The 26,255-nt window shown below is 54.3% G+C and overlaps 2 protein-coding genes across 2 annotated transcripts in view; one reads left to right on the plus strand and one right to left on the minus strand.

The window, feature by feature from the left end:
- Myo15b (myosin XVB) overlaps positions 1 to 23,379 on the plus strand; it is a 40,920-nt gene extending 17,541 nt beyond the window's left edge. The window contains 45 exon segments of the mRNA XM_059272126.1: positions 1,614 to 1,731; positions 1,989 to 2,152; positions 7,519 to 7,612; positions 8,261 to 8,317; positions 8,579 to 8,636; positions 8,811 to 8,941; positions 10,167 to 10,262; positions 10,364 to 10,599; positions 10,683 to 10,861; positions 11,030 to 11,102; positions 11,608 to 11,769; positions 11,945 to 12,045; positions 12,122 to 12,198; positions 12,298 to 12,379; positions 12,578 to 12,676; positions 12,823 to 12,926; positions 13,026 to 13,217; positions 13,410 to 13,491; positions 13,657 to 13,752; positions 13,838 to 14,189; positions 14,277 to 14,364; positions 14,485 to 14,719; positions 15,181 to 15,293; positions 15,495 to 15,554; positions 16,084 to 16,159; positions 16,252 to 16,370; positions 16,490 to 16,608; positions 16,680 to 16,821; positions 16,954 to 17,065; positions 17,149 to 17,303; positions 17,681 to 17,823; positions 17,985 to 18,048; positions 18,144 to 18,216; positions 18,566 to 18,642; positions 20,533 to 20,603; positions 20,686 to 20,801; positions 20,901 to 20,995; positions 21,102 to 21,179; positions 21,265 to 21,361; positions 21,475 to 21,620; positions 21,784 to 21,899; positions 22,194 to 22,327; positions 22,489 to 22,622; positions 22,732 to 22,872; positions 22,975 to 23,379. Of these exon segments, the coding sequence (XP_059128109.1) occupies positions 1,614 to 1,731; positions 1,989 to 2,152; positions 7,519 to 7,612; positions 8,261 to 8,317; positions 8,579 to 8,636; positions 8,811 to 8,941; positions 10,167 to 10,262; positions 10,364 to 10,599; positions 10,683 to 10,861; positions 11,030 to 11,102; positions 11,608 to 11,769; positions 11,945 to 12,045; positions 12,122 to 12,198; positions 12,298 to 12,379; positions 12,578 to 12,676; positions 12,823 to 12,926; positions 13,026 to 13,217; positions 13,410 to 13,491; positions 13,657 to 13,752; positions 13,838 to 14,189; positions 14,277 to 14,364; positions 14,485 to 14,719; positions 15,181 to 15,293; positions 15,495 to 15,554; positions 16,084 to 16,159; positions 16,252 to 16,370; positions 16,490 to 16,608; positions 16,680 to 16,821; positions 16,954 to 17,065; positions 17,149 to 17,303; positions 17,681 to 17,823; positions 17,985 to 18,048; positions 18,144 to 18,216; positions 18,566 to 18,642; positions 20,533 to 20,603; positions 20,686 to 20,801; positions 20,901 to 20,995; positions 21,102 to 21,179; positions 21,265 to 21,361; positions 21,475 to 21,620; positions 21,784 to 21,899; positions 22,194 to 22,327; positions 22,489 to 22,622; positions 22,732 to 22,872; positions 22,975 to 23,052 (5,335 nt within the window). The 3' untranslated portion in view covers positions 23,053 to 23,379.
- Positions 22,488 to 26,255, minus strand: part of Recql5 (RecQ like helicase 5) — a 41,822-nt gene continuing 38,054 nt past the window's right edge. The window contains exons 13-20 of the mRNA XM_059272127.1: positions 26,139 to 26,232; positions 25,713 to 25,847; positions 24,926 to 25,419; positions 24,679 to 24,775; positions 24,269 to 24,493; positions 24,011 to 24,080; positions 23,789 to 23,909; positions 22,488 to 23,350 (exon numbers count right to left, since the gene is read on the minus strand). Of these exons, the coding sequence (XP_059128110.1) occupies positions 23,809 to 23,909; positions 24,011 to 24,080; positions 24,269 to 24,493; positions 24,679 to 24,775; positions 24,926 to 25,419; positions 25,713 to 25,847; positions 26,139 to 26,232 (1,216 nt within the window). The 3' untranslated portion in view covers positions 22,488 to 23,350; positions 23,789 to 23,808. The remainder of the gene's footprint in view (positions 23,351 to 23,788; positions 23,910 to 24,010; positions 24,081 to 24,268; positions 24,494 to 24,678; positions 24,776 to 24,925; positions 25,420 to 25,712; positions 25,848 to 26,138; positions 26,233 to 26,255) is intronic.

Genomic DNA, 26,255 nt, shown 5'->3' on the forward strand with positions numbered 1-26,255 from the left:
CCTCGCTCTTGGACACCTGCCAGTCAGTGATTGTCACCTGTTCCAGGAAGCGCTGCCCTCTGCTAGGGGACCTGGGAGTATGTTGTGTTCCCAGCCCTGGCCGGTCTGTTGATGGGCAGCCATGCTTTCTGCCTCACCCTCTGCAGGCATGCCCTGAGCCCGACCTAGGTCCTGTGGCAGACACCCCAGGGAGACAGAAGCCACAGGGTGCTCCTCTAGCCTTGTCTGGACAACCTGCCTGTTCTCCGGAGCAGAGGTCTCACCTCCCAGCGCTCTGCCTGGAGTCAGCACATTGCCTGGCCCTGGCGGAGTGTACTGGTTATTTTTACTGTGAGGTTTACACAACTAGAATCATCGGAAGGATCTGTGGGGTGGTTGTTTTAGTGCCGTGTTAGATTTGTTTTGTGTGTATGTGTATGTGTATAGGCCTGAGGATGCTTGCACAGGCCAGGTCGGATTGCCTGGAACTGGAGTTATTGGCAATTGTAAGCTGGCTGTCATGGGTGCTGGGAACTGAACCTAGGTCCTCTGCAAGAGCAGCAAGTGCTCCTAACCACGGAGCAGTTTTTCCAGCTCTGGAAGATAGTCTTTTGTTTTTGTTTTTTTGTGTTTTCGAGACAGGGTTTCTCTGTGCAGGTCTGGCTGTCCTGGAACTCACTCTGTAGCCCAGGCTGGCCTCGAACTCACAGAGATCCACCTGCCTCTGCCTCCCGAGTGCTGGGATTAAAGGCGTGCGCCACCACTGGAAGATAGTCTTTTTTTTTTTTTTTAAATTATTTTTACTTTATTTGCATTGGTATTTGCCTATGTGTATGACTGTGTGAGGTTGTCAAATCTTGAAGTTACAGGCCATTGTTAGCTGCCATGTGGGTGCTGGGAATTGAACCCCGGTCCTCTGGAAGGGCGTTCAGTGCTCCTGACTGCTGGGCCATCTCTCCAACCCCTGGAAGATAGTGTTAATGAGAAACTGTCCCAGTGACACTGGCCTGTAGGGATGTCTCTGTGGAAGGCTGTCTTGATAGTTAATTGATGTGGGAGGACCTAGCCCGTTGTAGTAGCACCATTCCCTAGGCAGGGAGTCCTGAACTGTTTAAGAGAGGAGAATGCACCAGGCGGTCATGGCGCACGCCTTTAATCCCAGCACCCGGGAGGCAGAGCCAGGCGGACCCGGGAGGCAGAGCCAGGCGGATCTCTGTGAGTTCGAGGCCAGCCTGGTCTACAGAGTGAGTTCCAGGACAGGCACCAAAACTACACAGAGAAACCCTGTCTCGAAAAACAAAACAAAACAAAAACAAAAAGGAGACTGCGACCTGAGTCCAAGTGTTCACTGCTCTCTGCTCTTGACTGTGGTATGGTGTGATTAGATGCTTCCAAGTCCTGCCTTGACTCCCTGCACCAGTGAACTGCACCCCGGAACTGTAAACCAAAGAAACCCCTTCTTTCAGAAGTTGCCTCCTGTCAGGCTGTTCTTCCACAGCAACAGAAACTAGAACCCGGGTTTCCCAAGTTGTTGCTTGATCCAGAAACTGAGTAATTATCAAGGGGTTCAGCTGTCAATCAAGGTCTGAAACGGCCCTTGCTCTTCCGGCCTCATCTCTGTGCCCTTGTGACAGGTTCCAGGCCCTGGGGTCAGGGAGACAGGAAGCTCTCTCTGACCAGGAGAGGTGTGGTACCATCCTCAGCCAAGTGCTGGGGGCGGAGTCACCAGTCTATCATCTTGGAGCCACCCAGGTGGGTGTATGTGTGAGTACAAGGGAGTGGGTAGACGTGCTTGAAAAGGAAAGACCCCTGCTGGATTAAACACGAACAAGCTATGCACTGGTGGTCCTTTTCAGTGATGGGTAGGTAGAGTGGGGCTGGCTGGAAGGCTACCCTGGATAGATTGCGTGACCAGATGTGGAGAGTCTGAGGCCAGGGGAGAAGAGGAGGTATGTGCCTGTTCCCGCATCCTCCCACCCCATCTCCATGAAGCATGCCTCTGCTCACAGGTCCTACTACAGGAGCAGGGCTGGCAGCAGTTAGAGCAGCTGTGGGCTCAGCGGCGCTCGCAGGCCCTGCTCACTCTGCACCGTGGCCTCCGAGCCTGCATCACCCGCCAGCGCCTCCGCCTCCTGCCCCGGATGCAGGCTCGTGTGCGTGGACTCCAGGCCAGGTGAGCAGACACTGGAGCCAAGGACCAAAGTGGGAGCTTGAGGTGGTGGGGCAGCTCCTCAGAAAGGCGAGCTCTCTGCAGGTCAGGAACTGAAGAGGAGGCGCGGAGTCAGCGACTGATCACACAAGTTACTTTTTTCTCTGAAGGATCAAAACAATTCTCTGGAGCTGGTGAAAAGGGGGAAAACACACACACACACACACATACACACACACACACACACACACACACACCTTGGACATGTCAGGGTCTCTCTTCTGTATTTTTTCCCTTACCTCTTTCCTGATGTTTTCCTTCTGTATCTTTGTAAATGGACAGTTTTCTCCAGCCCACCAGTTCCCAAATAATCACTCAGAGGCTTAATATAAACTATAAATGCTCTGCTGGTAGCTCAGGCTTATTACTAACTAGCTCTTACACTCAAATTAACCCATAATTCTTATCTATGTTTAGACATATGGCTTGGTACCTTTTCTTAGTATGACATTCTCATCTTGTTTCCTCTGTGTCTGGCTGGCAACTCCCTGACTCCTCCCTCCTCTTTCCAACATTCTTAGTTTGGTCCCCCACCTATACTTCCTGCCTGGCTACTGGCCAATCTGTTTTATTAAACCAATTTGAGTGACAAATCTTTACATTGTACAAGAGGACTATTTCACAGCGTATCTTCCTTGATCTTTTTTCCTTTTACATCTTTCCTATTTTTCCCTTACAGCTTATATAACCCCAGCAAAATTTTTCAAGCAGCATAAAAATTACAATGTGGGTATATTCCATTTTCCAAGTGAATGATTACAATGAATACAAGTGAAACACATCATGTTCCCCTCTACCCTTACATGATTAAACATTTTACATTTTAGGAAAGAAAAACAAATTATTCCCAAGGACCCACATACATTCATGTCTAAGCAACTTATTATAGATTAACAAAGCATAAGCAAGCAAGGTATTTTTCTCAGGCAGTTCTTTCACTGGCAGGCTGCATTTTGTGGTTACAAAGAAAGGCTCAATCATTTTATTTTTTTCTTTCTTCCTTTCTCTTTTTTTTTTTTTTTTTTTTTCGAGACAGGGTTTCTCTGTGTAGCTTTGCACCTTTCCTGGAACTCACTCTGTAGCCCAGGCTGGCCTCAAACTCACAGAGATCTGCCTGGCTCTGCCTCCCAAGTGCTGGGATTAAAGGCATGTGCCACCACCGCCTGGCTATTATTATTTTTCAAGACAGGGTTTCTCTATGTAGCCCTAGTTGTCCTAGAACTCCCTTTGTAGACCAGGCTGGCCTCAAACTCACAGAAATCCACCTGCCTCTGCCTCCTGAGTGCTGGGATTAAAGGCATTTGTCACTACCACCCGGCTCATTTATAAAAAAATTTAAAAAAAAATCACAATCTCAACTTTTATATACGTGAAACACAGTCATTTCTACTTTAAGTCCTCAGAGTATATACCCACTCATCATCAATTTTTTTTTTTTGAGACAGGATTTCTCTGTAGCTTTGGAGCCTGTCCTGAACTAGCTCTGTAGACCAGGCTGGCCAGGAACTCACAGAGATCTGCCTGCCTCTGCCTCCCGAGTGCTGGGATTAAAGGCGTGCGCCACCACCGCCCGGCCTAATACTATCTTTACTAACAATCTACATGTCTAAATTCTTTCTAAGGGTGGTGGTTGAATCATTATTCTGCTCCAGCAGTAATGCTTAGAAAATGTCACTATTGTTGTAAGTACCAGTGACACCACCCAGTGAGGGGCTAGAAGCCCCCTGAGAGTTTTTATACAAGTCGGATCATGAGGGACGTGGTGACCGAGAAGGCAGTAAGCAGAGCTATGCTCAGTAACAGCAGGAGGTCCTCAGGACACATACTCCTCAGGGCTCTGCCTCTCCAAGGCCCGCCCAGCTGACCACTGAGCCGTATTCCATGAGTTCCAAAGCTGCTGGCTGTTCCTCTCACATGGCTCCCGACACTCAAAGTGTGGGCAGAGTTAGGGTCATGTGGTGTCTTGGGGGCAAGTTGACCTGTCCCAACGTCATGGGCTCTGACAGCAACCGGTGAGCCTGCTTGAATACCTCCCCAGAGTAAAGGTCATTGCTGCTGGGCCCCTGGAATCAGATGGCTTGGCTCCTGCCTTTCCTAGTCTGTTCTCCATTGTGCTGTGTTTCCTTGGGACAGCGTTGCTCCGTAGCTCAGGCTGACTTCAAACTCGTGAGCCTCCTGCCTCACTCAGCCTTCTGGATGTGGGCTTATAGTCACCTACCACCAGAGCTGGCATCCACCAGAGCTGGCACTCTATTTTATTCATCCAGCAGCTACCCTGCCCACCCTGGCCAGATGCTGGAGACCAGGGACGAAGGCAGCAGAGATGAGGCCTCTTGGGCTAGCCACAGGGAGGGGTCAGATTTGGACAGTAAAGCAGCCACTGACTGACCCAAGGCTGAGAATAAAATAAAGACGGTGCCGTGGCGGAGGGCCACCGCCACAGGCAGCCATTGCTACCGTCTGTGCCTCAAGCTCATTCACCACATAAACCGAGGCACGGTGCCCGTGAAGCGGTAACTCCCTACTCCCCACACCACCACCCACATCTAGTAACTTCCAGTGTGTTTTCTGTCTCTAGATTTGCCTATTCTGAGTATTTCCTGTAAGCCGTGTTATATTCCAGTTCCTTTTATGCCTGGCCTAATTTACTTAGCTTTCAATACTTTCAGAGTCTATGTCGGAGCATGGGTCAGAACTTCATTTCTTTTTTTTGTGGCTGAATAATGTTCCACTGTGCAGATTTACAACTGGTTGCTGATGGATGTGTGGGTTGCTCTCATTCCTTATGAACATGGTGTAGAAGAGTCTGTTCTGTTTTCTGTTTTTTTTCCTTTTTTTGTTTTTCGAGACAGGGTTTCTCTGTGTAGCTTTGGTGCCTGTTCTGGAACTGTCTCTGTAGCCCAGGCTGGCCTCGAACTCACAGAGATACACCTGCCTCTGCCTCTCCAGTGCTGGGATTGAAGGCGTGTGCCACCACCACCCAGCTTCATGTTGCTTTTGACTTGATTTCTCTAGTGACTATTGGTGCTGAGCATAGTTTCGTGTGCTTCCCACCCATTTGTGGAAATGTCTATTCTAGCCCACTGCCTGTTGTTTCTGAGTCATTGGCATTTTGGAAAAATGTATTTTATTCTATGTGTTTATGGTGTTTCCCTGCGTGTTTGTTTACCACGTGCATGCAGTGTCCTCAGAGGTCAGAAGAGGGCATCAGATCCCCTGGAACTGGTTGTGAGCCACCATCTGTAACCACGTGGGTGCCGGGGACCCAGGTCACCATCTGTAACCATGTGGGTGCTGGGTCCTCTGCAAGAGCAGCAACTATTCTCTAGGCTCTTGTTTGGGTGGTTGTGAGACAGGGTCTTACTGTGTAGCTCAGGCTGGCCATGGACTTACAGCTATCCTCCTGTCTCAGCTTCCTGAGCACTGGGATTATGGACATCCACCTCCACACCCAGCTTTCTCACTGGTTATTATTATATGTGTATGAGTGTTCCCTGCATGTATGAGTATGCACTGTGTGTGTGCCTGATGCCCACAGAGCTCAAAAGAGGACACTGGTTCCCCTGGTTCCAGAGTTATGGATAGTTGTGAACCATTATGTGGGTGCTGGGAACTGAACCCCAGTCCTCTGCAAAAACAAGTGGTCTTAACCCTTAAGCCACCTCTCACCTCTCCCCAGTCTCTGCTGGTAAGCCACAAGAGTTCTCCATATTTTCTGGGAGTTGGGCCACTGTTAAGTGTGTGATTTGATGGCTTTTTATTCTGTACTTTGTCTTTTTATCTTTGTACTGTCCTCCGATGCATGAAAGTTGTGGATTGATTGCCAGAATGATTGATCCATGGATTGAATTTTTGTTCTGGGGATCAAACCCAGGGACTTGAACATGCTAAGAAAGAACTCTGCAAGTGAGCTGCTCTTCTCTTCCAATCCTGTAGATGTGTGCGCATATGCGTGGTCTATGTACATGTTCATGTATGCGTGCATATGTGCATGTGGAAACGGGCCTCCTGGTATGGGTACCCATGTGTGTACATGCGTGTGGAGGTCAGAGATTGATATTGAGTCTCTTTCCCAGTCATTTGTTCTCAAACTGTTTTTGAGGGAGATTGGGAGTTTGAGACAGGTTTTCTTTATGTAGCTTTGTCTTTCTTGGAATTTGCTTTGTAGACCAGCCTGCCTGTGCGGATGCCTGCCTGTGCCTTCTAACTGCTGGGATTAAAGGCGTGCACCACCACCTGGCTCAACCTTCTTATTTATTTGAGACAGGGTCTCTCTATGTAGCCCTGGCTGTCTATAAACTCACTTTGTACACCATGTTAGCCTTGAACTCATGGAGATCCTCCTGCCTCTGCCTCCCGAGTGCTAGGATTAAAGGTATGACTGGGCATCTAGCGTTCTCTCTCCCTCTCTCTCTCTCTCTCTCTCTCTCTCTCTCTCTCTCTCTCTCTCTCTCTCACAACCTGGAACTCACTGATTCAGCTGGTCTGGGTAGCCAATGAGCTCCAAGCATCCGTCTGCCTCTACCTCCTCAGCACTGGAGTTACAGACATGTGCTGCCTTATCTGGCTTTTATATGTGTGGATGCTGAGGATTGGAACTTGGCTCCTCATGTTTATACAACCAAGGCATCTTCTTGGCCCCTAGACTTAGTTTTATTTAATTACTGTATGTGTATGAGTGCTTTGCCTACATGTATATATGCGTGCTGGTGCCCCTGGAGGCCAGGAAAAGGAACATGCAAATAGAATATCTTTGAGAATTTCCCAGCTATGAGAAGACCAGGCTCCTCAAAGAAGGCTCCTGAGCAGGACAAATTTAAACATAAATCTAGGGGGCTGGAGACATGGCTCAGTGGTTAAGAGCACGTGTTGCTCCTACAGAGGAGCAGAGTCCAGTTCCCAGCACCTATATCACCTACATCAGGCAATTCACAACTGCCTGCAACTCCCAGGGCATCTGATGCCCTCTTCTGGCTACCTATGACTCCTGCATTCACATGCACATACTCACATGTAGACACACACACATATACGCATAATTAAAAACAAAAATCCTAAAAGCTAGAAGTGGTGGCACATGCCTGTAATCACAGTACCCAAGGGACAGCAGTAGGTAGATCTAAGTTCAAGGCCAGTCTAGTCTACATAGTGAAAACAGTCTCAAAACATTACCTAGTTTACCATAGTGTTCTGTTCTTTCCTGTTAAACATCGGGGGGCTCCACTGAGCTAGAGTCCATTTTATATTAATGTCTAGGCTTAGAGAGTTCGGGCACCAGGGAAGAAGTAATAAGTTCTGAGTCCTCACCCTCTCCCTTCCATGGCCTCCAGGAAGCGATACCTCCGGAGGAGGTCAGCTCTGGGACAGCTGAACACTATCCTCCTCGTAGCGCGGCCCCTGCTCCAGAGACGACAGAGGATTCAAGTAAGAAGGCTGGGGGGGCGGGGGGCTCCTGGATTGTGGGGAATCTCAGGATGGAAGCCAGGTGGCCTTGACTGGCCGAGAGGGAAGAATCCTGACAGCCTAAATTTGCCAGGACTGAAACATCAGAGCCCACTGCTCGCTGACCGCCTCCATTTCCTGTTCTGGCTGGGACAGGCTGGGGCCCTGGTGGCTACTGTCTTCATCTTGCCACCCCTGGACCTCCAGGCCTGGCTCCCCCTTTCCACCTAGGTCCCCACTCTTCCCTCCCCTTCTGTTCTCCCTTTTGTCTGATGACACCAATATGAGAGCCATAAAGCTGCTCAAAGGTCAATGCCCACATTCTGTCCCCCCTCCCTGGCTCCTCCCTAGCTGGACTTTGTCCCCTGGGACCATTTATTCTCTTCTTCCTTACCTCTTCCCGGTGCCCTAGCAGACAAGCAGTGACGTCCACAGCTTGGAGACGGTGAGAGCTTGGAGAGGGGTAGAGGTGGGTGAAGTCAGGCAGTTGAGCCCCTGTGGGTCTGTGACATTGACGTTCCTTTGCTACCATCAGGGGCTCCTGGGGACAGGAGATCACTGAGCTGCTGAGTTGGGGATGGGCTGCTGGTGGTGTAGGGGCATCAACTCTTGCTGGCTCTCTCCCCACAGCTTGGGCATTCCCGTGGCCCGCACAGCAGGGAGGCCTGGGAAAAACTGTCAAGTATGGTGAGTGGTCTGGAAGCAGAGGTCCTGTGTGGAGTGTGAACCCCTGAGCCTGGCATAGCATGGGGGGAGGCTATGGTACCCAGGGTGCCACCTGAGCAGAAGTCTGGGGTTCTCTTGATTTTCCTTAGAGGCGAGTAGGGACCTGATCATTTGTTTTCAGGGTGTGTCCTGGATCTTTAAGGGGAGATTTGGATGGGGTGGGGTACACCCAGTCCTTCTCAACTATCCTTTAGTTCCTGATAATTTGGTTGTCTCCACCAGGACCTGGGGCGCTTGGAGATCCCAGCCCAGCTGGCTGCCCTGCTGGAGACAGCTGAAGGTGAGTCATCTGAACGTCCACTCTGAGTCCCTTACTCCGGGGCTTCTCCGGTCCAGATCTTCCTTTCTCTGAGCCACCCATGGTCACTCTGTCCATGGTGGTTGGCAGCTTAACAGAGAAAATGGGACTCTGAGTATCCTAGGCTGTCTGTCTCTTGTGTTCCTTCCTTCCCAGGCCACCAGGACGCCCTGGCTGGGAGCATCACAGAGTCCCTGCCACCTGAGATTCCTGTCCGGCCCAGCCTGACCCTCCCTCCGGACATTGACCAGTTCCCATTCTCCAGCTTCGTGTCCTCCAACTTTCAGGTGAGGCCCCTCAGTGCTTCCTGCACGCCGGAAGCTCCAATGTAAGCGCTACCAGTCAGGGCCGGGCCTCCACCTCCTCCCTGCCCTCCACAGTGGTCATCAGAGCTGCCTGAAAACAAATAGTCTTTACACAGTTGTTACATAGTCCCCGCCACACAGACCGGTATCGGCCACACCTTTCCTGTACCTGTGGCATTGTCTTGCATTGAAGTTGTGTCCTTAAAGAATGTTTGATGAGGGAAACTTCCCACGCCAGAGGCTTAAATACAAAAGCAGGATTCACAACTTCACATACCAGAAGAGCTCTGGATTAGTTTAATTACGATTTTTTTTTTTTTTTTTTTGAGACAGGGTCTCATTATGTATCCTTGTTGTCTGGAACTATGTAGATCAGGCTAGCCCTGAACTCAGAGATCCACCAGCCTCTGCCTTAAGAGTCCCGGGATTAAAGGTGTATGTCACCATGGCCATCCCTATTTTCATAAAAATGCTAAAGGCGGGGTCTTACTCTGGTAGCTCTGGCTCGGCTGGAACTCCTTACAGAGATCAGCCTTCCTCTGCCTCCCAAGTGCTGGGATTAAAGGTGTGGACACTACACCAGCTTGATGTCAATTTTTGTTTGTTTGTTTTTTGGTTTTTTTTGTTTTTGTTTTTGAGACAGCATTCTCTGTGTAGCTTTAGAGCCTGTCCTGGAACTCACTTTGTTGACTAGGCTGGCCTGGAACTCAGAGATCCACCTGCCTCTGCCTCTTGAGTGCTGGGATTAAAGGCATGTGCCACCACCACCCAGCGCCAATTTTTTAATGAAAGAACAATTGAAGGACTGGGAAATTCTCAGTGGGTAGTAGTGCTTCACGAGGACCTGAATTAAAATCCACAGCACACATGTAAAAAAGCCAGGCATGACCACACATACCTGTAACCCCAGCATTGGGGGATAAAGATGCAGGAGGATCCCTGGAATTTGCTGGTCAGACAGTCTATACAAAATGACAAGCTCTTCAGTTCAGTGGCAGACCCCATCTCAAGGCAAACAAGGAAGATGTCTGACATTCTCCTCTGGCACACTCCTGCACATGCATGTCTGTGTAACACGCACACATGCATCCACGCGCACGCACGCCTCTCCTCTTCCCAGGGTACATGCTCCTGGGGGACTCCTCAAGGAGTGGTTTCTCTGGTCACCTCGGAGGACCAACACTGTGTCACCCTCCTTCCCCTCCAGAAGCCATATCTGCCTAGACCAGGGCAGCTGCTGGATGAGCCCCTGACCCGGATGGATGGCGAGAATCCTCAGCAGGCTCTGGAGATCAACAGGGTGGTGAGTGACGCATCGGAACGGACAGAGTGGTCGCTATAAGGACTGGAAAGGTGCAGGGGAGCCCTGTTCTTCCTGCCCTGACCTTACTTTTCTGTCAACAGATGCTGCGGTTCCTGGGGGAGGGATTCCTGCAGTCCTGGCAGGAACAGACCATGGGCACGTTCCTGATTCGGAAGGCACAGAACCGGCCGGGACTTCGGGACGAACTCTTCAGCCAGTTAGTGGCCCAGCTGTGGCACAACCCAGATGAGCAGCAGAGCCAGCGTGGCTGGGCCCTGATGGCGGTTTTGCTCAGCTCCTTCTCCCCTACGCCTGCTCTACAGAAGCCATTGCTCAAGTAAGGAGTCCAGTGGATGGGACTCTGTGAGTGGGATCCACATAGCCCCCCAAGCTTGCAGCAACCCTGTGCTGTCTCCACAGATTTGTATCTGACCAGGCCCCCCGGGGCATGGCAGCATTGTGCCAGCACAAGCTGTTGGGTGCCCTGGAGCAGACACCACTGGCTCCCATGGCCTCAAGGGCCCACCCACCCACACAGCTTGAGTGGAAGGCTGGATTGCGGCGGGGACGTATGGCACTGGATGTTTTCACATTCAATGGTGAGGTCTGCCTCCCTCAGTCAGTGAAGTCAGCCCTGCCCTCTGCCCTTCCAGGCCTCCTGCCCTGTGACCCTGTCTCCCTGCCCTGTCCGGTGTGGGGACAGTAGCCATTTACTGTCAGGGTGGATGGAGCGCTCTGTCCCTCACCCTCCCATCGACCCCCTACAGAAGAAAGCTTCTCTGCAGAGGTGGAGTCCTGGACTACGGGAGAGCAGTTTGCCGGGTGGATCCTACAGAGCAGGTATGGGGAGCCCAGGATGGGACAGTACAGCCAGTGCTGACCACTGACTGTGGTCCCTGTCCTCATCCTCCCAGCCAGCCAGTACCCCTGCCCCCCGCATGGTCCCCCAGGGCCCGGATGGACGCTGTCTCTCAATGAATAGAAAGGAAAGGTGTTAGGTAAATGGACAGGCTCCCACTGTAGCCTCCAGAGAGAGAGAACAGAGATTCTCAGTGAGGAGGGGGTCATGTGACAGCATAAGGCCCAGTTCCTCCTTCCACAGGAGAGCAAATGAGAGCATTAGAGCCTGGGGATAACCAGAAGGACTTTGAGATACGAACAGGAGTGCAGTCTGAGGCTTCCAAGTGAGGCTGAGCACAGGGCTCACGCCTGGGGTGGTGGGGACATCCTCAGAAAGGGCTCCCTTCTCAGTCACTTGCCCTCGACTGACCTCAACTCCTGAAGGATGTCATCTGCCTATCCCTTGTCCCTGATCACCTCTGCGGCTCACTCTCGTCCCACCCAGAGGCCTGGAGGTGCCCCCTCGTGGCTGGTCCGTGTCACTGCATTCTGGGGATGCTTGGCAGGATTTGGCTGGCTGTGACTTTGTGTTGGACCTGATTGGCCGGACTGAGGACTTGGGAGACCCAGCTGGTCCCCACAACTACCCCATCACTCCTTTTGGTTTGTAGGTACCACCCATCTGCCTTTTCCCCAGCTGGTAACCCCCACAGCCACCCTGCCATTGTGTGGTGCATAGATGTTGTTAACGATCCAGTCCTTCCACCTAAACGTCTGCACCCAGACCTCTTAGAGGTGACCCCCACAGTAGTCTCCTTAACTAGGCCCACTGTTTCCTGCAGAGCTGAGAACATCCCTCCAGCCCCTGGTGTTCAGGCTCCCTCCCTGCCTCCGGGACTCCCTCCGGGACCAGCCCCAGTACTGCCCGGCAGCGGCCCCCCAGGTAAGGCACACTGAGATTGGCCGAGTGCTGGGAATGGGCTGAGAGGTAGATGTAGCAATGTATCCTTTCCCAACAGGTGAGGCCAGGAAGCCGGGAAACCTGGATGGTTTCCTGGACCACCTCTTTGAGCCGGTCCTCTCCCCGGGCGTCAGTGTGAGTGTCCCGCCCTGCCGTTCCTTTGGTGCTGGGGGGTGGCCAACCCTTCTGTTTCTCCCAGGCTCTAAGCTCTGACACGAACATTTGTCTCTTCAGGATCTGGAACAAGGCTGGGCCCTGAGTAGCCGCATGAAGGGAGGGGGCTCCATTGGGCCCACCCAGCAGGGCTACCCCATGGGTGAGTAGAGATGGTGTCTCTCTAGGGCTTCCCAGGCCCAACAGCAGGGGTGGTCTGAATCTCCTCAGGCAACTGAGATGGGAGCTCTGGCCAGTACCCCAGAGGTCAATGCTTTTCTCTCTGCCTGCCTGGGGCTGGAGGGAGGAGGAGGTATGTGGGGCCAAGTCGGAATGAACCTGAGAGATCCTGTTCCCTTAGTGTATCCAGGCATGGTGCAGGCACCCAGCTACCAGCCAGCTATGATTCCCGCACCTATGCCCATGATGCCAGCAGTGGGCACAGTCCCAACCATCCCGGGTGAGGCTGGGTTAAGGGCACCAGGAGAAGCTTTCAGGGCTGAAGGTGGGGGAAGGGTCCTGTCGGGAGTCCAGAGGGCACCTGGGATCCAGAGCTTCAAATCTGACCGTGGCACTTGACCTGCTTTGGACATCTGCTCTTCACAGCCATGATGGTCCCACCACAGCCACAGCCTCTGCTTCCCAGTTTGGACTCAAGGCAGCTAGCCTTACAGCAGCAGAACTTCATCAACCAGCAGGCGATAATCCTGGTAAGAGCTGTGGCTGGGCCACGGGGGCCAGCGGGGGGAGTGTGGGCACGGGGGCAGGGCCAGCCAAGCTCTTACTGGCTTGCCTCTCCTTTCCCTCAGGCCCAGCAGATGACCACCCAGGCCATGAGCCTGTCTCTGGAGCAGCAGAACCAGAGGCGTCAGCACCAAGCTCAGGCCTCTGGGCCTACCGCCCAGGCTCCACCCTCAGCCACGGCTCCCAAGCCCAAGAAGCTGCCTACCCCCCAAGAGAAGCCAGAGAGTGACCTAGAACCTTCAGATGTTTGCTTTAGAGTAAGGAGCCAAGGCTAGGCAGAGTTCTCTGGGTCTGGTCTGGTCTGGTCTGGTGGCAGGTAGGTGTTAGACCTACCCAGATGAGACCCTGGGAAGGTAGGCAGGATTGGTCCAAGAAGCCATCAGAAAGGGATGTTGAGAGGACGGGGCCATGGCTGACTGGGAGCTACTTTTTATTTCTTCTTCTGCCAGGAGGACACTCCAGAGGAGGCTGAAGTTGGGCCCCAGCGCCCCAGGAGCTTCCAACAGAAACGGGACTATTTCCAGAAGATGGGTGAGGAGGGTGCTCAGGGTGGTGGCAGCCACCCAGTGCCTGTAGCCTGGGGAGGGGAGGCCACACTTTGCTCCCCTGCCAGCATGGCCTGTCCAGGAGCCCAGATAAATAGGCCCCTTTAGTCCTCTGACAGGTGACAGAGAAGGCCATCTGTGGCATTTACAGGGCAAGAGCCTATCAAGATGAAGACAGTGAAGCCTCCGGCCAAGGTTCAAATCCCCCAGGAGGAGACAGAGGAGGATGAGGAGGAAGCAAGGACAGGTAGGTGTGGTAGGCTGCGGCACCTGCGGCACCTGCGGCTCCTGTGGTAGGTACATTGTTCAATTCTCTTCACTCTTCCTGGCAGAGTTGCCCCCTCCACATCCTCCCCCAGTTGTGAAGAAGCCATTGAAACAAAGTAGGACCAAAGCTGTGAAGGAGGGTGAGGTGGAACCAGAAGAAGATGAAGTGCCGGCCCAGGGCAGGGAGCCCACAGTGCAGAGCTCCACCTCCACACCTCAGCGCCCACAACCCAGCAGGGCACCCACAGTGCAGAGCTCTACCTCCACACCTCAGCGCCCACAACCCAACAGGGCACCCACAGTGCAGAGCTCCACCTCCACACCTCAGCGCCCACAACCCAGCAGGGAGATCCGTAACATCATCCGAATGTACCAGAGCCGTCCGGGCCCTGTGCCTGTGCCTGTACAACCCACCAGGTGGACCCCAGGGGTTATGTGGCCAGGGCTGTTTCTCTCCTCAGGGAATCACACTGTACAACAATAACTCTCTCTCTCTTCCATAAGGCCTGTCAAAACTTTTCAGAAGAAAAATGACCCTAAGGATGAGGCTTTGGCCAAGTTAGGCATAAATGGTGCCCACTGGCCTCCATCGGTGAGCTCCTCTGCCATTCTCTGCAGGGCGTGGGCTGTGATCTGTTCAGGAATCCTGGGCTAAACTTGGGGTTTCCAGGGTAACTTGGCCTTGACCATAGCCCTGTGCCTTCTCTTGCAGACGGTATCTCCTGACCTGGAGAAGAGCTCTCCCCCAGATGTGGCTCCCAAACCCAAGGCTCGACCACGGCTTGAGCCCTCCTTATCCATCCAGGAAAGGCAGGGACCCCTTCGGGACTTGTTTGGCCCATGTAGCCCAAGCCCGCCCACAACTCCAGCACCCCCACCTCCACCTCCACCAGCCCTTCCATTGCCTCTGCCTGAGGAACCCAAGACCCTTCCAGTGGAGTCTCGTGGTGAGGAATCCATGTTTCCTGTGTTGAGTCTCTTTAGGTTGGTGGCGGGACTCATGACAGCCTCTTGGGATCTATGACAAAAGTCATCCCTCCTTGGCTGAGGCCAGCTGTTTGGGCTTCTGGACTTTGGAGCTCCGGAGCTCTGTTTTCCTCATTCCTATCCAGGGCAGGGCTGAGGCACCCTGAAGCCTGTCTGGCACTAAGGGACTGACCTCTGCATGTTGTCCTTGATGAAGGCCTGACAGGTGGTGTTTGTTTTTTGTTTTTTTGTTTTTTTTGTTTTGTTTTTTTTTTTTTTTGGTGGTGGTGGGGGACTTAGTGGCTGCGGCTAATGTGGCCAGGGACACTAGGGAAAATTCAGGGCCCGAAATGAAGGCAGGAGTTGATGGCAGGAGTGGCAGTCTGAAGTGTCTGGAGACTGAGAAAAACAGGAGCGTGAAGGTCTCCTCTCTCTCTGCTAGCCTTGACAGAGCCCATGAAGGACCAGGGCATCTCCACTCAGCTTCTTGTGCCCTCTGGTAGCGTGTGCTTCTCCTACACCAATGCATCCTGGAAGTTGTTCCTACGAAAGGAGGTGGGCATGGGGGGGGCGCCTCTTGGGGCTGGCAGGGCAATGACAGGCTGTGTGAGATCCTCATCTGGAACCCCAGCACATCTCCTTCCCCAGGAACCACTTTTTCAAGGTTGATTTTCTGGGTTGGGCTTGGGGGGCAGAGGTCGGCTGGCCCGGCCACAGCCTGGCGTGACCGACCTCATTCTTTCGCCCTGCTCTTAGGTGTTCTACCCCCGCGAGAACTTCAGCCACCCCTATTGTCTCAGCCTTCTCTGCCAGCAGGTGAGGGCCTGGCCCACCCACCAACCTGCCACACCCACAGGCAGACCACGTCCCAGGACCCTCGCTGTTAACAGCTGGCACTCAGAGGGCACTTTCTGCGTGGAGAGCCCTGCCTCAGTGTCCTTCCAAAATCGGGACAGTGATCATCTTAGTTTTACAAAGGAGAGGTCCAAGCAAAGCGTGCCCGGCGCAGGCTCAAGCACACACTAGGTGCTTCATAAATGGTGGTTGTTACCCGGTCACTTTCGGCAGCTGCTACACTGTGGCAGCAGCAGCCGACCACGGCGCCGAAGGAAGCAGCGTAGTGGATGCGGGATGGGGAGCGGAGAGCTGTAGGTCTGGACATGATCCTGGGATTTGGGAGCCCTTCTGTCATCCCGGCCCCTGTCTCTAGCAGGAGCCAGCCAGCACTGTGGGATATGTAGGCCCCACCCCGGGTCCTCTTCCTTTCCTCCATTACACACCCATAGGGGCTGAGGGTGAGCTCTGGTCTCAGGACCTGGCGCTGACCACCTTGCTCCGCCTCCAGATCCTGCGGGACACCTTTGCAGAGTCCTGCATCAGGATCTCCCAGGAGGAGCGGCACAAGATGAAAGACCTGCTGGGTAACGGGTCCTGGGAGCTGGGGTGTGGGGCTGGACGTGCCCGAGGGGAAGTGTCACGGGAACAAGGATATCATGGACCCCCTTGCCCATAGGAGACTTGGAGGTGGGCCTGGACTCCCTTGAGACTGCTGAGGACAGCATCAGAAAGCGCATCGTGGTGGCTGCTCGAGACAACTGGGCCAATTACTTCTCGCGCATCTTCCCAGTCTCGGTCGGTGATGTTGGACTTAGGGAGCGGGACACAGCTCGGCTCTGGAACACTGTACTCAAGGGCTCCAGGCATCCGGGCAGTACCAGGAATGGCTGACACTCCTTCATCCTTCCTGACAGGGTGAGAGTGGCAGTGATGTGCAGCTGCTGGGTGTGTCTCACCGGGGACTGAGACTGCTGAAGGAGACCCAAGACCCCAGCTTCCACCTGGACCGGCTGAAGACACTTTGCTCCTATAGGTGAGTGGCCCAGAGTCTGGAGCGGGGTGGCAAGATGGCCCCTGGCTCATCCCCTGACTGTGTGTACACAGCTTTGCTGAGGTGCTGGGGGTGGAGTGCAGGAGCAGCTCCATCCTGGAGCTGTCACTCAAGAATGAGCAGCTGATCCTGCACACAGCCCAAGCGAGGGCCATCAAGGCCATGGTGGAGCAGTTCCTGAGTGAGCTCAAGAAGGCAAGTGTGGGCAATCTTGCCCTGCCTGGCTTCCCTGGGTTGAGGCTGCACATCTGTCAAGGTCCCTGGTACTCCTGGGTACTGGGTGGGGGGACATCCAGGGCAGGCAGTAGACCACCCACCTGCCTGCAGGACTCTGGCTATGTCATTGCCCTGCACAGCTACATCACTGATGACCACAGTCTCCTCAGCTTCCACCGTGGGGACCTCATTAAGCTCCAGCCAGCGGTCACTCTGGAGCCAGGTAATCCCCAGGGCTGGTGCAGGGAGGCTGCCAGGGGGCAGAGGGGTGAGGCAGGTGAACCATCCTGTGGGAATGCTTTCTAGGCTGGCAGTTTGGCTCTGCTGGGGGCCGCTCGGGACTCTTTCCTGCTGACATGGTGCAGCCAGCTGCCGCTCCGGACTTCTCCTTTTCCCTGGGACACAGAAACAGCTGGCAGCGCAAGAGTAAGCCCCAGCATCTCAAGGAGCCGGCTCAGGAGGTGAGGAAGACACAAGAGGTGAAGTGATAAAGGCCTAACTAGGCGTCTCGGAAGCAAGGAGCGGGGTTGCCTCAGGTGCCGCCTACTTCCTGTGGCCTGGTGGGCAGTGCTCAGTGTGTTCTGTCCTTTACCATCCCCTGACCTCTTGCCACGTCACTCCCAAGATTGTAAGCCACACCCTCTGAGTACTAAGTACTTGTGGTACTTGGTTCAATGCCTCCATAGAAGATGCTTAATAAATAATCATGGCTTTCCTGGTTTCTGGTGTCACTCCTCTTGGGTCTAATGGGTATGGGGACCAGGCGGTAAGAGTGGGAACAGGGCCTCTGGGCTAGGTGGTGGGCATTAGGGTAGTACCAAATTTCCTGTGCTCCCAGCGCCCCACCCATCCCAGGAGCCAAGAACCCAGCGAAGGCTCAGAGGCCACCTCCTTCACAGCCTACAGCTCTTTGTCTGCTGACTCCCACAACTACACCATGCAGGAATTTGCCCTGCGCTACTTCCGGAAGCCTCATACCTTGTGAGTGCGCTGAACGAACCTCTATGCCTAAACGTCCTCAGTCTTCCCCAATCCAAGCACCACAGAGCCACCAAGCCATTGCCTTTACCGTGGACTTGGTGGCCTGGGACAAGGGCAGGAGGGCCAACAAGCCGGGCTGTCTCTTCCTCTGCCCTCTACAGGCTGACCCAGGCAAGTGGAGGTGCCAAAGAGAAGGTTGCAGCCAGCCTGACTCAGTACACCAAGGTAAGGGGCCATGGCGGTCGGGAGCAGCAGGGTCCAAGGATCTGCCTTCTGACTCCCAAGGCCCTAGATTCACAGCTAAGGCTCTTTGGCCACAGGATCCCATCCAGGAATCCCTCATCTGCCTCAGCGGGGAGGACACAAACAGGAAGGCTGTGGCTGGCTTTAAGGGTGAGTGGCTGCAGGCAACCTTGGTCCCCATTGGCAGTGCTTTGGACATGGGCATCTCACTCCCTTCTCTTTGAGCTGTCCCTGGATCATCCCATCTGCCAGGATAGGAAGCTTGCTCCACCAACTTGTGTTTCTGCCCATGGGCTGTGTGACATCCAGGGCAGTTGATGGTTCAGCTGACATTGGCATCCTTGGGTTTTCCCTGAGCCTATTTCCTCCTCAACCAAGTCAGAGTCTTGCCTGGTGTGTTTATGCTTGGAGAGTAAGGTGTCAGATGTCAGGTGACCTGTACCGTGGCAGCACAAGTCAGATCAAGCCTTGTTTACTGTGCTCCATATCCTGCCTGCAGCTCTGATGCAGTTTATGGGGGACCAGCCTAAGCCCCGGGGCACGGATGAGCTGGCTCTGCTCTATGAGCTGCTGAAGGTAAGCAAGGACTGTGTGCTAAGACCCTGAGCGCCATTCCTGCCTGGGCCAGAATGGGACTCTCCCCATCCCCGTTTCTCAACTGTTTCAAAATACTTTATCCTCGGCCGGGCGTGGTGGCGCACACCTTTAATCCTCAGCACTCGGGAGGCAGAGGCAGGTAGATCTCCATGAGTTCGAGGCCAGCCTGGGCTACAGAGGGAGTTCCAGGACAGCCAGGGCTACAGAAATCCTGCCTTGAAAAACTAAAATAAATAAATAAAAACAAAAAATACTTTATCCTCAAAACAGCTCCCAGCACTATGTTTTGGGCTATTCTGCTATTATACAAACTACAAATGCTTGCCTAAGAGCCGAGGGGTGTACTCTTTAGTAGCATGTTTGAAAATTAAAGTTCATGTAAAGCCCAATATTCAACTAGTTTCTATAGGAACACAGATTAACCCCTACCTAAGCCTTCCATATGGCTGCCATCTGCCAACTCTACTCCTCTACATTTCATACGCACAAGAGTGTGCGCACGCACACACCATGGCATGCCTGTGGAGAAGAGAGGGTAATTTGCAGGCGGTGATTCTCTATTCTGTGGGTCCTGGGGATGGAACTTCGGTCATCAGGCTTCATGGCAAGCATCTTTACCCACTCAGCCATCTTCCCAGCTCTACAAATACATTTAAAATTACATTGTCTCCAGTTGCTTCTAAATACTCAAAGCATGCACTGGGCACCTACAATGTGAAGGGCCTGTGAAGCCAAGAGGCCAAGTCCTTGAGTGTACAGTCTCACAGGAGACAAAGGGAGGAGTGGTGGTTGCTGATGGGTGATGGAGCTCTGAGGAAGGAAGAATAAGCCATGTGTGCATGGGGTGAGGCTGTTACGTGGGCTTTGATCTCCAAGGGAAACCTATGGCTTGCTGATGGGAATCACTGCTCACATTTCGCAGGGTAACTGGCTGTTTGATATTCTAGGGACTTAGGGACTTAGGGAAGTTACTGTGATGACACCAGGCAAGAGAGGGCGCTGGCATGGGCTCAGAGCCTGCAGCGAGGAGGCAGAGTTGGACCGGGTGTGTGTGTGTGTGTGTGTGTGTGTGTGTGTGTGTGTGTGTGTGTGTGTGTGTGTGTGGCAGGGCTTGCTGTGTGGGGGTGAAGCCAGAGCAGAGACCGGCCTTAATGAGCAGGCCTGGACTGGCAGACGATCTGTCTAGGGACACTCTAGGCTGAGTCAGGGACCAAGCCAGACGGGAGAGCTGTAGAGAGGCCAAAAGCATCCAGTAGACGGGAAGTCAGCAAAGCTAACCAGACGGCTCAGAGGAGCAGGCTAGAAGTCAGCCACTAGTTCTTCCCCACGGTGCTGTAAATTTAATTACCCACTTGTGGGGGTGCTCTCTCCTTCCACCATGGGTTACTGGGACAGACTTGGTCAGGAATGTCCTGCCACTTCACCAGCTCCCTGCCTACCGTTCTTTTAGATTGAATTATTTTTATGTTCGCACATGTACAGGTGCCTGCAGAGGCTAGAAGGTGCGTTAGGTTCCCTGGAACTGGAGTTCTAGGTGGCTGTGATCCACCTGATGTGGGTGTTGGGAGCAGGAGCAGCAGGAGCTAACAGCTGGCTTTCTCTCCAGCCTGTGTCTAGCATTCTTAAGCCTTGGGTTCCATCTCAAGGCTTTTTTCCATCACAAAAAAGTGACCAGTTGGGCCGGGCAAAGACGGGGTTTCTCTGTAGACCAGGCTGGCCTTGAACCCACAGAGCTCCACCTGTCTGCCTCCCCAGTGCTGGGATTAAAGGTGTGTGCCATCAGGCCCCTAGCCAGCCATCACTCACAGCAGCCCCTTGGCTCTACTGTCCTATCCCCGCTGTCCCCACTCACTCTTCCTGTTCCCACAGCTGTGCCAAGAAGACCTCAGGGATGAGATGTACTGCCAGGTCATCAAGCAAGTCACAAAGCACCCTCAACCGTGAGTGGGCTTGTGGGGCAGGGGACTGGGGTTGGAACAGCACTGTGGCCTGGCCAGCCTGAAACCCAGCTCTACCCTGCAGAAAGCACTGTGCTCTGGGCTGGAGCATCCTCAGCCTCTTCACAGGCTTCTTCTCACCGTCCACCACTCTGATGCCCTATGTGACCAAGTTCCTGCAGGATTCCAGCCCTAGTCAAGGTGCCTGGGTTGGGGAGAGGGACTTCTAGGGCCGAGAATGTTCTGCCAGTTAAGGGGCTTGGATACAACTGTGACTTCCATCATTCTGATTCCCTACAGAGCTGGCCCGGAGCAGCCAGGAGAACCTCCAGCGCACAGTTAAATATGGGGGGCGCCAGAAGCTGCCACCACCGGGTGAAATGCAAGCTTTTCTGGTATTTGGAATACACGGGCCTTTCAGGGCTCTCCTGTAATGGGGGTGGTCGACTGGAGAGCAGGGACTTTTGATTGCTGGAGACTAACCCTACAACTTCCCGACAGAAAGGACAAGAAGTTCGTGTGCTTCTAATTCATCTGCCTGGGGGTGTGGACTACAGGACAAATATCCAGACATTCACAGTGAGCAGGGGCTGCCATGGGAAGAGGCTACGAGCCCATGCTCTGGGACTCTAGGCTCCATCATCACAGCCTGTCATGTGCCCAGGTGGCAGGAGAAGTGCTGGAGGAGCTGTGTGGACAGATGGGCATCACAGACACGCAGGAAGTGCAGGAATTTGCCCTTTTCCTCATCAAAGGGGAAGGTGAGCCCAGGGAAAGGGGCAGCCTTACTTGCCTGGGCCACTGTCTCCTCCACCAGAGCGTAGATTCTGTGCTGGGGCAGTCTGGTCAATTCTGGTACGGGTCCCCTATGCAGGTGAGCTAGTTCGGCCACTGTCGTCCCATGAGTACCTCAACAGTGTGGTGACCGACCAGGACATGAGCCTGCACAGCCGGCGGCTTGGCTGGGAGACCCCGCTGCACTTCGACCACCCCACCTACACTGAAACCCACTATGGCCAGGTCAGCCCCTGCCCAGAAGCCGCTGTGCAGTGAGCGCCACTGCTAAGAAGGGGAGCTCCTATCCAGGCGACCTCTAGACTCCCTCTGCACAGTGACGTGGTCTCTAGAAGCCACCAGCTGTTGGGGAGGTCATGACACAACGGCGCCTCACAACTCTCCTCAGGTGCTTCGGGACTACCTGCAAGGGAAGCTGATGGCCAGTGCCCAGGCAGATGCTCAGCTTGCCCGGCTGGCAGCCCTCCAACACCTCAGGAAAGCCAGCAAAGGTCCCCCATCAGAGTGCGTGAACTCAGCTCAACCTCTCTTGCCAGCCCCTCCCCCAAACCTAAGGGCTTCTGCCTACCACCTTCCCTCCTCCAAGGCCACACTCCACTTGACCTTTCCTGGCCCTGACAGACTGGCCTCGATTAGCCGATGCCTGTCTTCTCTGTCCCTCCCCAGCTTGCTCCTGAGCAAGTCTTTATCCATAGTAGGTGCCAGTTCAGTTACGTGGCAACACACACACCACCCTACCCCAGCTGGTCCATGGCCACAGGCCCAAATGACCCAAATGACCCAGGCTGTGCACCCTAGGCAAGAGCTGCTGGCGTACATTCCCAAGCCACTGCAATGGCAGGTGAACAGAGCCAACATAAAGAGCTTGGTGGACCAGGAGCTGAGGCAGCTGCAAGGATACAGCCCGCAGAGAGCACAGATTGACTTTATTGGTAGGTCTGCGTAAAGGGACAGTTGGGTGTGACCGTCAAGCCCAGGAGGGAGGGGGGAGGAGGCCTCTATGCCCAGTCACCCTTCACTTTCCCCGGGGAACAAAGTGAGGCAGGTCCAGAGATCTGCAGCCAAGACTCTTGTCCTGCTCCTCTACCCACAGAGACCACGGCCCAGCTGCCCCTCTTTGGCTACACTGTGTATGTGGTGCTGAGAGTGAGTAAGCTGGTTCTTCCTGGGCCTGTCCTCCTGGGGCTCAACCGCCAACACCTTGTCCTCATGGAGCCCAGCTCCCAGGTAGGTAGAGCTCCTGTTCTGGCACTGGCTCAGATCCCGGGTCAGACCTCTCACACCACTCACTGCTACCCCACCCCCACGCCAGTCACTGCTGTATTTGCTACCCTAGAAACTCTGCTGCTCCATCCCCCTAAAAGACCTGCAGCGGCTTCACCTGCTCAGCCCACTGGAGGACAATGGGCCCCCTGGCCTGGAACTCAATTATGGCTCTGCTGACAACCCCCAGACTATCTGGTTGGAGCTGCCTCAAGTGAGTGGCCAAGGCATCTGTAGTCCCAGGCCACTGGTCTGTTTAGGAGCAGTGTGGGCATGGGAATAGCCGTACTGAACCGTTTCCCCCCCCACCCCCCAGGCCCAGGAGCTGCAGCACACCATTGTCTTCCTGCTGGAGGGCAGCATGTCCTCCACGCAGTGGCCAGGCCTCAGCTGAGAAGAGTGGAGATAAGGCAGCAGCGTCTCACTGGGCAGTCTGCCTTGGATGTTGGGTGGTTCTCGATTGTCTTGACTGCCAGGCCCTGCTGAAACTTCCTGCAGCACAACCCCACGTGGAGGCTCTAAGGCAGGGGTGGCCACAGTGATGTCAACTGGGAAAGCAAGCAGACACACTCCCTCCGGGTGTACTCAACCCAGAGCTGTAGGAACTTGGCTTGGGCATCTGACGTCCTGCCTGGGGAAAATGTCCACTCAGCTCTAGGGCCAGCACAGGGAGGGCCTGGATGAAGCGGCTTCTGCACAAATAAAATGCCCAAGAAAAGGAGCGTGTGTGAGCATGTATCTCAAGGAGGACTTTATTCCTGCAAACATTTCAACTGGGTCTGGCCTTCTTGACGGGAAGAGGGAGGGCAGTGAAGGACGGGAAGGGGCCTCACCCTGGCAGAGAACTTAAGGACAAGATGGGAAGATGACTGGTTTTATTCTTTGGTGGCAGCCATACCATCTGAACCTTCTAATCTGGTGATCTGGCCATGAAGGCCAGGAGAAGCAGGCTGAGAGAAAAGACCATGGGGGTTTAAGCCGGAAGGTGGACTAACCTCTGACCTTCCACCTGATCTGGGGGGTCAAGAGACACCTCTAAAGTTAGGTTTGGTGTGTGTGTGTGGGGTGACCCTGAGAATGTTGGGGCCTCTGGCACGGGCCTGCCCAGGACAGAGGAGGGGGATGCTGACCCTGTTCAGCCAGCAGCAGCTCATCTCTGTGGGCCACACAGGCCACGCCAGTCAGCTTCACTCTCACACCGGGCATGGTCGTGGAAAAACTGCTTGATGAGACTCTGGGCTTCTTCCTTCACTGTAGATGTGGGGAGGGGACACAGGAGAAGGTAAGAACCTGACAGCTGTCCCTTCCCTGCCCCCACGGTGCCTTCTGGCCCTGGCCAGGTTGGCACTCACCACTCCTTCCAGGAGAGACCTTCTGAGCCAGCAAATGTGAGAGGTGGCGGGCAAAGCCTTTAAACAATTCCTAGAAAGCAGAGGGAAGAGGAAGGAGCCTTGGAACCATCACCGCCAAGGGCAAGGCAGACCGAGTGGGCAGAAGCTGGCCTTGGCTCAAGGCTTGGCCTTCTCTGCCCTATTTCATTCAGGGGTGCACACTCCTTGCCACCCCAAGCCCCCTGCATTGACCCAAGCCCCCCAGGCCCACTCACCTACCTTGGATATGAACCTGCCTTCCTTGTAGAAGGGGGTCAGGTACCTGACTACAACATCTGCAGCCTCTTTCACGGAGACGCCAGGAGCTGCGAGCTGGCATGGTTCTCGAACACCTTCATTCTCAGTGCTACGGCTGCTGGCCAAGGCACGGTCCTTGGCCTCAGCCGAGATGGAGGGGTTGGTTGAGGGGCGAAGCCTCTTCTGAGTCCCCCTCTCTGAGCTCTCCTGGATAGGGCCACAGCACGCAGGGTCACTTTGAGCTCCCCTTTATGGGCTCTACCCTCCCATCTGAAGGAAGCCTGCACCTCGGCACCAGGAGCCTGCCTCCCGCCCATCCCACCTGCTGCTAGGTTATGAGAAGAGGTCTTCCCTGACCTGAACCCTTGACCCAGAGCAGCTCTCCGCCTCACCTGGCTCTCTTCCTCCAGTACCTTCTGGGGTCTGGGCCTCTTGCCCGGCTGGATGTCCTTTCGAGGGCTAGGCTGACCTTCAGTGAGTGAGCAGGTGCTGGCCGGAGGGAAGAAGGGCATCAGAGGTCTGGGTCTAGGCAGCCCGGCAGGGCCCGCCTGTGAATGAGCTTCAAGCTTCAGAGGCCCAGGGAGCAAAGGGGTCTATTGCTGCCCTAAGAACAGGATTCCCAGAAACCTGAACTCTTACCTTGGTTCCTCCCTGGGACACTCAGTCTGAAGTAGAGTATTCAAATGTCCCTGGACTCCGTCTGTGCGGTTCTCTGGCACATCCCCACAGGAGGGGGTGGCACCTTCTGATCTTGGGACTGAAGCAGGTAACGGTGGGTTTTCTGTTCTCTGACAGAGGAATCGAGTGATGTTCTGGGAGTCCTTGAGGGCCGCTGCCGCTAGGAGCTGCTGGCTCTTGCTGGCTCTAGTCCTGGCACTGCACTGGGAGGAGCCTTTTGTCCTCTTCTCAGGCGAGAGCTCCCCCAAATTAACACTGCTTCCAGGAGCCTCTCCTTGGAACCCAGGGAGGGGCTTGTTCTTGTCTTCATCTTGAAGGCCCGGGGGACCCTGTTCACCTTCCAGCACCGCCTTGGGGTCTTGCTTCTGGGTCTGAGACTTCCCCAACAGTTCTGTGGCTGTCTGGAATGGGCAGGAGCCTTTGGGGAAGCCAGCTCCTACTCTCCTGGGTTTGAGCTGGGAGGAGAAAGAGGAAGAAGTCAGAAGGCTCAGGACCCCAGACCTCCTCAAAGGCGGCTGTGGCTGTGGTGAGAGGCTCTGGGAACGTGTGAGGAAAGAGCTGAACGGGCATGGCTAGGGGGTGGGGCTGACAAATACAAATACAGAGATGCTCTACGGCCTCTCCTGACATCTGGGTTGGGCAGGGCTGTGATACCAGGAGAGGATAAGTCTGTCTGTCCCACCTGAGGACAAAGGGAAGTGGAGCCTTCCCTGGCTTAGGTCGGGAGTGTCCCCTGGATGCTGCTCACCGAGTAGACGTGTGAGGTTGGTGGGATGTCATAGTCATTGGGCTCCGAGGGCTCAGCCCCAGCACTGCAACCCCTGCCGCCACCTTCCATGTCATAGAGCTGGCCATCCTTGGAGGCTTTGTGGATCTCAGCCACCTACAGAGGGACAGGCAGGGAGATCATGGCATCCACAAGCTACTGCTTAGCCCCAATCCAGATTCTCCAATTCTGTTGTGCATTAAGTGGGGAGTGGATGCTGGGGAAGTGCTAGTTCCCCTGGGATGGCTAGAACACCTCCAATTAGCAAGGAGGAGGAGCTTTACCACTGGCAATGGCTCTAGGGCCAGCAGGCTGGCAGGTGGACTCTGAATACAGGGAGGCTGCCCTGTCTTATCCTCAGCCCATGAGCATGCTCTACCCTGCTTGCCCCCTTGGCCCTAGGCCTACCTTCTTCAGAACACTGGCCTTGTACAGGTTGACCATCTTGGCATTTCGGAATGCTGTGTGCTCCAGCTCCACAGCCTTGGCCTGCAGGTCAGCTCTGTGGGAAGGAATGAGAACAAG

This window comes from Peromyscus eremicus, chromosome 8a (genome assembly GCF_949786415.1).
Source record: "Peromyscus eremicus chromosome 8a, PerEre_H2_v1, whole genome shotgun sequence".
NCBI classification, from domain to species: Eukaryota; Metazoa; Chordata; class Mammalia; order Rodentia; family Cricetidae; genus Peromyscus; species Peromyscus eremicus.